This window comes from Staurois parvus, unplaced genomic scaffold, assembly GCF_062004578.1.
Source record: "Staurois parvus isolate SC_StPar_1 unplaced genomic scaffold, SC_StPar_1.0 ptg000470l, whole genome shotgun sequence".
Lineage (NCBI taxonomy): Eukaryota > Metazoa > Chordata > Amphibia > Anura > Ranidae > Staurois > Staurois parvus.
The window spans coordinates 2,690,314-2,700,194 of record NW_028318266.1 but is presented as its reverse complement, the minus strand read 5'-3'; the positions used below and the strand labels follow the sequence as shown (position 1 = coordinate 2,700,194).

General features: G+C 41.9%; 1 protein-coding gene and 1 pseudogene across 1 annotated transcript; both read right to left on the bottom strand.

Annotated features, from left to right (window-relative positions):
* Positions 1-812: 812 nt before the first annotated feature.
* Positions 813-928, bottom strand: LOC149452532 (U2 spliceosomal RNA; annotated as a pseudogene).
* Positions 929-5,911: 4,983 nt separating this feature from the next.
* On the bottom strand, positions 5,912-7,002 carry LOC149452531 (olfactory receptor 5P81-like). The gene has a single exon (XM_089689189.1). It carries the CDS (start codon positions 7,000-7,002, stop codon positions 6,061-6,063), a length of 942 nt encoding a protein of 313 aa, XP_089545315.1. The 3' UTR covers positions 5,912-6,060.
* Between the last annotated feature and the right edge of the window lie 2,879 nt (positions 7,003-9,881).

Here is a 9,881-nt window from a genome sequence, read left to right as displayed (position 1 = left end):
ACCAGAACGAAAAACCCGTAAGTGATAAGTGATCACAAAAAAAGTGCAAGTGCGAACACCACACGAAAAAGTGCACTTAGGGGTGTGCTTTTGCCCTTCCCCCGAAGGGGATGGACCACTACCCTGATTCCCCGGGGCACGAAGCTCCTGACAGGGACAAGGTTCCCATTTGGTCCTCCTGGCCAAAAGGCCTGGTGGACCACCGTTCCTTGTGTCCAGCCGAAGCCGGACACCCAGTACTTGGTCAGGAGGCTCTCCCGAAGAGAAAACTCCCTAGGGATCAGGGGAGGAAGGAACCAAAAGGCCACACATCCTCCCCCTAGACTTCAGGGAAGGCCCGAGGACCCACACCCTCCATCCTGTGAAAAACACACACAAAAGCAAGAAAAAGTGACAAAGAGTGAATAAATTGAATAAATAGAAAATAAAAAAGTGGTACCGTGCCAAATTGTGCACAGACCAGGCCCTGAGGCCTGTAGCAAAAATTGCCCTGGTCCTAGCCAAAAGGCCTGGTCCTGAGGGCGCTGTGCAAAAAGAGTGTAAAAACAGTGACCTTGTGCCATCTTCACACAGTGGGGTCCCACACCCAGGTGTTACTAGTGGCACCCCTGAGGGTGTCTACTCAGGGGGCACTGAGTTTGCGGACTTTCTGCCTTCCCAGCCCCTGGCCAGACAAGGTAGATCCGTCCAAATCAGGAGGCACTGGGTCCTTCCGGTCTCCTTGGGGGAATTACTCCCAGGACCCCAGCTACGTGTGGGCATCCCGGTTTCTGTCCCCCCGGTACTAGCCTTCCAGGCCCCCATCATAACAGTGAGGGTACTATACAACAGACATCCCCGCAAAGCTAGAATGGCCGGGAGCACCCCCACTGGACACTGATAAGAACAGATACTACACTTGATCTTAGCCAAAAGGCAGAGAAGCGATGATGTATTTAATTGTTAGGGCAGATGGTGGTAACAGGGTCTCTTTAACTCTTTCCCACCCAGCCCCAGCCCCAACCTGAGACCCAGCAATCTTTTAACAGGGTCTATACTTGCACTCTTAATACAGAAACCTCGGCTACCAAACCAAAGTGATGGGGACGGGTTAAAAGTTAAAAAAGAGTAAGGAGTATTATGTGATGCAAAAGCCTCATAAAGTACTGGCTGGGCCAAGTCCCCCATCATTTGTGCTTCACATCTTAACTCTCCCAGGCACTGCAGATCACAAAAGCAGCATTGCTAATCCAGGAAACAGTGGGCAGGATTAGGTGTGGCCAGGTGCTGATTAACAAGCTACAGGCTTGTGAAGCATTAGTGACAGTGCTGATAGCCATGGCCCCAGCAACATCTTCTTATCTGACTATAGTGCAATCATGCATAGCCTACACAAATGTGGCAACTGTGCTCTGAACATAGTTGCAGTGCAGCATCATTCCCACACCATCGTAGGAAGCTATATACTTAGGGCCCATGTACACTGAAGCTGATAAACTCACTTTTGGAGCTGTTCAGCATTTTTTTTCAGCAGCCCCTGAACTCTCCCTAATGTGTTCCTGTGTGTCCATGTACAAATCGTTGTTTACAGTTGTTTACAGGCAGTTGAGTTTACAGTCATTTTTTTTAACACAACAAACTTGCGTTCAGACGTCGATTTTATCAGCGTTTCAAATGCGAAACGCTTGTAAATGCTAGTAAACGCGGCAAATCGCGTTTATAAGCGTTTGAATTTTTTTTTTACTCTTTTAGTTCCCGATGCTGTCCAGAACCTTTTTTATCATGAAAAAATGCATGCAAAGCATTTTCAATGTGCTCAGATGGACAAAACACTGAACACAGGATGTTCCTACCAAGCTTGTCACACATTGTAATAACCAATTCACACCTCAGACCTCTCCCACCCTTGGAAACACAAGATATGTTAATGAGCATTCACACCTCAAATTCATCATGAAGACCCCCTGCCAGGTGGCCTTAATGACTCCCTCCACCAGACACCTTTCACATCCTTGGAAACAAAAGAAATGTTAATGAGCAACTCACACCTAGCTAATGTCAACACATAATGCCATCTCTGCATCTACTCTCTGTATTTCTCTGAAACAGTCTGAAATAGTTAATAATTTACCACTTTTAAGTGCATTCTGGGCATTTGGGAGCTTCTCCTGTGCTTATCTTTAAAAAATGCTTCTAAACTCAAACGCACATAAACGCATTATGCAAACGTGGCTAAACAGACTTTTTTTACCTATGTTTTCCAGCAGTCAGTTTCCATTGTTCAGAACTGTCCCATGTACATGGGGCCTTATAATTAATTGTTTTGACACATTTCTTTTGAATGGGGAGGTCATAGTTCTATTTTAAGTGCATATGATGCAAGAAACGCATGTAAGGCAGCCCATACATTATACACTTTTTTTCTTTCAACCAACATGTTGATGTGCATGAGGAAATTCCTCCTGCTGTGGAATTGTATTCTGACACCGGGGTGACTTACCCACCATCGGGAATACAATGATCAATATTGCTGACTATAGGTACTGATCATTTGGGAAATACCCAGCAGGCTGGTTGTACGTAAGTCAATTGATAGATCTACTTGTGTACAACCAGCCTGCCCATACATGGATCAAAATTCAGCCAGTCCCTGCTGAACCAGATGCATTTTGATTTATCTATTGCAATATATGTTCTGATCTAAGAACATCAATGGCAGTAGATGTTCTTAGATGTTCTAAATTCTTAAATAATTTATCAGTGATATATGTAGGTAGGTAGGTAGGTTTCTAGGGTGTATTTTGTCTAGTTTTGTATAGTGTGGTCACAAGCTTAACAGGAGACTGATAGGAAAAACATAGCAGCTTTTCTGCTTAACATAAAGCTACAATTGCAAAATGAGAGATCCTGTGTGGCTCAAGTGATTCTGCTGCTGTGATTGGCTCCTCTGTATCCAGGTGACCTTGAAAGATTCTTGGTGAACAGGAATGACCAATGCAGATCAGCAGCATGAAAATGGATGCAGTTCCAGCCAATTACAGGGAGAGGTGGCCCTGAGAATGCTGGGTGCTAGTATTTATATTCAGTGAGCATATGTCATCTGGGTTCCTCTTCCTTAGAAAAGGGAGTTACAGCCAGGGGAGGCAGCTATCTCCATGTCTCATGCTGCCAGGAGACCTCAGGTGGGCTCAGGAGGGCCAGAATGCTTAAACCCAGGGTGTTTCTGAGAGCTGACTGAGGGTGATGTCTACAGATTCTGTCTGACATTACGAAGGAAGTTAACCTGCAGCAAGGACCTTGTGAGTACGGACTGTTCTATATGGTGCTGGGACTTCTGCTGTTTATCCCCCCTTAATACCCATATAGTCAGCTGAGGGGTGTAAGCTACAGTGGGGCAAAAAAGTATTTAGTTAGCCACCAATTGTGCAAGTTCTCCCACTTAAAAAGATGAGAGAGGCCTGTAATTGGCATCATAGGTAGACCTCAACTTTGAGAGACAAAATGAGAAAAACAAATCCAGACAATCACATTGGCTGATGTTGAAAGAATTTATTTGCAAAATATGGTGGAAAATAAGTATTTGGTCAATATCAAAGTTCATCTCAATACTTTGTTATATATCCTTTGTTGGCAATGACAGAGGTCAAATGTTTCCTGTAAGTCTTCACAAGGTTGGCACACACTGTTGCTGGTATGTTGGCCCATTCCTCCTCCATGCAGATCTCCTCTAGAGCAGTGATGTTTTGGGGCTGTCGCTGGGCAACACGGACTTTCAACTCCCTCCAAAGGTTTTCTATGGGGTTGAGATCTGGAGACTGGCTAGGCCACTCCAGGACCTTGAAATGCTTCTTACGAAGCCACTCTTTCGTTGACCGGGCGGTATGTTTGGGATCATTGTCATGTTGGAAGACCCAGCCACGTTTCATCTTCAATGCCCTTGCTGATGGAAGGAGGTTTGCACTCAAAATCTCACGATACATGGCACCATTCATTCTGTCCTGTACCCCTTTTTCCTGGTCCCTTTGCGGAGAAACAGCCCCAAAGCATGATGTTGCCACCCCATGCTTCACAGTAGGTATGGTGTTCTTTGGATGCAACTCAGCATTCTCTCTCCTCCAAACATGACGAGTTGTGTTTCTACCAAACAGTTCTATTTTGGTTTAATCTGACCATATGACATTCTCCCAATCCTCTTCTGGATCATCCAAATGCTCTCTAGCAAACTTCAGACGGGCCCGGACATGTACTGGCTTAAGCAGGGGGACACGTCTGGCACTGAGTCCCTGGCGGCGTAGTGTGTTACTGGTGGTAGCCTTTGTTACGTTGGTCCCAGCTCTCTGCAGGTCATTCACTAGGTCCCCCCGTGTGGTCCTGGGATTTTTGCTCACCATTCTTGTGATCATTTTGACCCCACAGGGTGAGATCTTGCGTGGAGCCCCAGATCGAGGGAGATTATCAGTGGTCTTGTATGTCTTCCATTTTCTAATTATTGCTCCCACAGTTGATTTGTTCACACCAAGCTGCTTGCCTATTGCAGATTCAGTCTTCCCAGCCTTGTGCAGGTCTACAATTTTGTTTCTGGTGTCCTTCGACAGCTCTTTGGTCTTCACCATAGTGGAGTTTGGAGTGTGACTGTTTGAGGTTGTGGACAGGTGTCTTTTATACTGATAACAAGTTCAAACAGGTGCCATTGATACAGGTAATGAGTGCAGAACAGAGGAGCCTCTCAAAGAAGAAGGTACAGGTCTGTGAGAGCCAGAAATCTTGCTTGTTTGTAGGTGACCAAATACTTATTTTCCACCATAATTTGCAAATAAATTCTTTCCAAATCAGTCAATGTGATTGTCTGGATTTTTTTTCTCATTTTGTCTTTCATAGTTGAGGTCTACCTATGATGCCAATTACAGGCCTCTCTCATCTTTGTAAGTGGGAGAACTTGCACAATTGGTGGCTGACTAAATACTTTTTTGCCCCACTGTAGATGGTACATCCACTGGTATTCAGAAGAGAAACTGTTCACTAAGTTTGCATATCTACAGAGGGACTTTGTTCCATTCTTGTATAGTCTGCTACACAGTTCCACTTTAAGAAAGCTGTCCTCAATTGTGAATAATTTGCTTAAGATTATCCATATCCCTTCCCCGTCCCAGTTCCAAAGCAAAATAAAACCACAAAAAAAGACAACCCCTAGACTGATCATTGGAGTAACGAGCAAAAGTTGTGTGCACCTGGCTATAGGAAAAGTGGTGTGCTTGGCTGCGGGAGAAGATCTAGGGGAAGCCTAGGCAAGATACAAGAGGCTCCTACGGGGGTAACACTACACACATCATATCTTTCTTGGAGCCATAATGGGGTTTACTAAAGTCTAAAACTTTGGAGACCATGGTGTTTATTCACTCAAGGAAAACAAGCCATTTTTAGTTTGTAAGGGAAGTTGTGTGGTGCAAGGCTCTTGCACATGATTGGATGATGGAAGCCAGCAGAGTGTCATCCCATTCTCTAAAATCCCTCCCTTGGACAGTTTCAACTCCCTTGAGCAGTTGATTTCCCTTTTGTAAATTAACCACAAAATCTCTCCTCCCCCAGGTAAAGCTATTCAGTGTTTTAGTACCTACAAGAAAGAACGTAAGATGCAGGAAGTATATTGAAAGTAAGACATAGACCTTCAAGTCAAAACAATTTACCTAGAGATGTCTGTTCATGGACCACAGGCTAGGATGGGAATATTGAAAGAGTTTGGAACAGAGGGAATAGAAGGAAAGTTGCGCTGAAAATTATATTTGGTTAATTCTATAATTATAACAAAAATATCTACTAATTGAAAACACACATCTAGTCTTTGCAATACATGTACAGTATAAAATGATTTATTCAAACATAACTATAGATCTGACTCCTCAGTAGACTTGGCAGCCAGTTATAGTTGGCCTGTAGTATGGACCTCCAAAACATTTCCAAGTCAAAGCATGAATATGTGTCAGGCAGTCTTTATTACCCACATGTGGTCTACCATCATTCCAGAAGGGTGACCTTATAGTATTTCTATTTCTGTGTCTGTTCCTTAAATATACAATTGCTTTATTACATAAAAAAAGTCCTAAAAGTAGAAATCATTTTTTGCAGAGCTCTCTTGATCTCATGGTTTCTCAGGCTATATATGATTGGATTCATCAATGGAGACACCACCATGTACAGGAGAGACCTATATTTGTTCATGCTGGTTGAACTGTCATCAGATGGTGCCACATAAACAATGATCAATGTTCCATAATAAGCACAAACCATGGCCAAATGTGAACTACAAGTGGAGAAGGCTTTCCTTCGCCCAGAAGTTGACGATATCTTCAGAATAGTGACTGAAATACAAATGTAAGTTATAATAATAAAAGCAAATGGTAAAAATATTGTAACAATGGAAACAAAAAAGTCTTGGAGCATCAAAGCAGAAATGTCGGATGTGGACAATTCAACCAGTGGTCCAAAATCACAGAAATAGTGGTCTATAGAATTTAAACCACAGTAATTGAATTGAAATACCACAACTATTTCACTTGACACTAAAATAATAACCAAGAAACAAAAGCCGATGATCAACTGGGAAAAAACATGAGAGTTCATAATGGATGAATAGCGTAAGGGATTGCAGATAGCCAAATACCGATCGTAGGACATGACAGCAATAAGAAAACTTTGTGAACAGCTGCAAGTAGCAATAAAATAAAGTTGAGTAATGCAACCAGCCAGTGATACTCTTCCTTCATCTTTAATAATGACCTCCAGAGTCATCGGGACCACACACGTGGTCACTAGGACATCAGATGTAGCCAAGTGCTTGAGAAGGAAAAACATCGGAATTTTTAGGTGGTCAACAGTTGCCACTAATGTTATTATTAATAAATTCCCACTTAGTATCATTATGTATGCTAGAAGAAACACCATAAACAGCAGAATCCTAAATTTATAAAGACCTCGAAATCCAAGTAGTTTAATTTGTGTGACCTGAGTCTGGTTGATCTCACACATTCTTTAATTTGAAGAATATTTAAAGACACCAACAATATTTTCTTTTTTTGTTTTTTAAAAGTCCCAAAATAGAATATTACTACAGTATTTTCACGTTTCTAAATGCACACTCTCCTATTATTTGGCAAAGTATTAAAAGATAAAGGTAATGGGTTTTCCCCCTGAAAAATAGGTAATAAAAGATTTTTAGGATAATTTGACTTAAAACAAAACACAGAATAATTAAGCCTCTTGACCTTACTTAATAAAAAAAAAAAATAAATAAAAAAATAAATAATTATAGTTTTAAACTAATAAAATACTGACTTTGAAAATAACAAAAAAAGTTTTAAATTTAAACCAGAGGAAAAAAATAAACATGACATTTTTTTTACTGTTGATAACACTGGTAAACATATCTGATATAAATGTTTTTCAATGTGTGACATAATGTTAGACCAGACTTCAGGTGTTATACACATGGGTATGGCTTAAAGATAAAAGTAATACCCAACTATTGTAGTGGTAGAGTAGTGAGGGGTGAAACACCCGTCAGATCTTTGCCCACACTGGGACGGTCACCCTTTCTATTTGTCCTGGTGAGTAAAATTGATGGAAAAATTCAAAATGTTGAGTTGCCACCAGAACAGGAATAGAGGAGAAATCATCCACTGGGGGACACTTGTTCAGGTGACAACTAAGAGAAGTTTTCCTTAATATATAGATATTTTCTCTAACGTACTGTTGTGTCTATAAGAAAGGAATTAAAATTTCTTGAATGGGAGACAGCATAAAAATCTGACCGTGGTTTTACCATTCTGTACTCTATTGAAAATGGAAAAATGGCTTTTGATATACTTCAGTCTTGTCTGGATAGAAAAATTCAATTCCAGAGAGCAGAGAGTCTTGGGACAAGCCTTGGCTGTAAGATTATAAGGCAGGATAGGAGTAAGGTGTTTTCAGAGCAGATATTGTGCTGGAAGTATTATGTGGAATAACTAAGTTTTTGGGAGGCTTTGTAGGCTAGATGCTTATCATAGTCACACTAAAGCTGGCCATAGACAATGTTATTTTCTGTCCTGCAGGAAAGAAGATAGCTCAATTCTCCCATCAACACAGTCAATGCTAATGGGGGAATGCCTCCCGTGGAGTTATTGTGTTCTCCAAGAAGGGGAGGGTGGGGAGCCATTCCTGCCATGAGAACACAGTGATTATCCCCAGTAGTTATAGTCACTGGAAATATATAACAATGAAAAGTTTGCACCGCAGGCAAAAACAAAATAAACCAAAGATAAGGAAACACAGAGCTTCCTGAAGATGTTCAGTTACAGACTAAACTAGTTGAGGCAGTGTTCCCCGGCCAGCTGATACATCACATTCCATCCCTGGAGCCCAAGCCAGCTTCTGGTCATGGGACATCTTAACCATAAGCGCTGTATGTACCTAGTGCTGGTCCTTAGGCACATATACATGTGAGTGCAGTGTAATTGTTAGGTTTTATATGTTTTAATAAAGTCAGCTGCTTTGTGCAATAAACCTAATCCCTGATACGGCTTTTTTGAGTGGCGGTGTATTGCATTGGAAAGAATCGCATCCTGGTACATGTGAATGGTCAAGTTGGTGACAAGACATGCAGTGGGTCCAACCAAAAAAAGCACAGTAAGACCTATCTAATTGTCAGGAATGGACTTGCCAATAGTGGTGGGACTTACCTGCCTTGTGGGCTGCAGTACCAGGGCTGGCCAGCGGGTGCTCTCAACAACCAAAGGTTCACTTCGGCAATTAGCCATCACTTGGGGCTTATTGCAGGTGTATTTAAGGGATGGCCAGACCTGCAGTCTGTGCCTTGGTGTGTGTTTTTCCATGGGCCCCTGTACCTTGTAACCTGCATTCCTTTTCCTGTTCCTGTTTCTGCCTGACTTGTTGCCGACCCTGCCTGATCCTGACCTCTGCTGACTTCTCCTGTTTTATCCTTGGCTTGTGACCCTGACCATTCTCTCCACCTGCTCCTCCTGTACCTACCTGCCCGATAGTTATCGACCCGGCCTGCCTGACTACGTTGTGCTCTATATGTGTATGTACCTGGGTATCTATACCAGTTTAGGTTTGGGTTTGTTTCACCTTGTTGTATGTATTTGTGTTAGCTTGGGGTTTGGTGCACTGTGTTTGTTTGTATTGTTAGTCTTAATAAATTGTCTTATTTCTACCATATCTGGAGCCTGTGTTTCCCTGTGTCAGTCCACACACTTCTGGTCACACCCGCATCCCTGACACTAGTAATAGAAGGTCCATCCATTGTGATCAGTGCAAACATATGTGAGGTCACCTGGAGCACCTGAAAGTGATCACCAGTTTATCTGTTACTAATGGCACCAGCACCTGCTCACCTGTCTTTTGGTTTTAAGCAACTGTTATTTGAATAGGACTTATCGATACATCGGACATTAGTTGTATTTTCTGGTGCTGTTTATTTATTTATTTATTGCACTTTTACATGTGGAAACTCTATAGTAACCTTGATTCACATTATTGGCATATGCTCATTCATAGGAGTCATTGGTAATAATCTTATGAAAAATTCAAAAGGCTGGTTGTACCCAGGTTGTAGATTGAATTGGGTACAATCAGCCTGCCCATAGATGGTTCAAATCTCGGCAGGTCCCTGCTGGACCAGCTAAGATCAAAATCATCTATGGCCAGCTTAAACCACTAGTAATCAAATTATTCTGCTAGTGCTCTGTAGTTTATATTCAGATCCCTAGATTTTTTTTAGAATTCTTGAGTTACATAACAAATACAATTCTAGAGGAGGAATAGATGAGAAGTTGAGTCCCTTAGCAATACCAAAAACTTTACTTACGGTACAATATGTTTCTCCTAAAACAGATGAGGATGACAGT

Bases quoted from the DNA above. Each gene is read 5' to 3' on its own strand.
- LOC149452531 (XM_089689189.1), bottom strand. From the start codon at position 7,002: ATGTGTGAGATCAACCAGACTCAGGTCACACAAATTAAACTACTTGGA.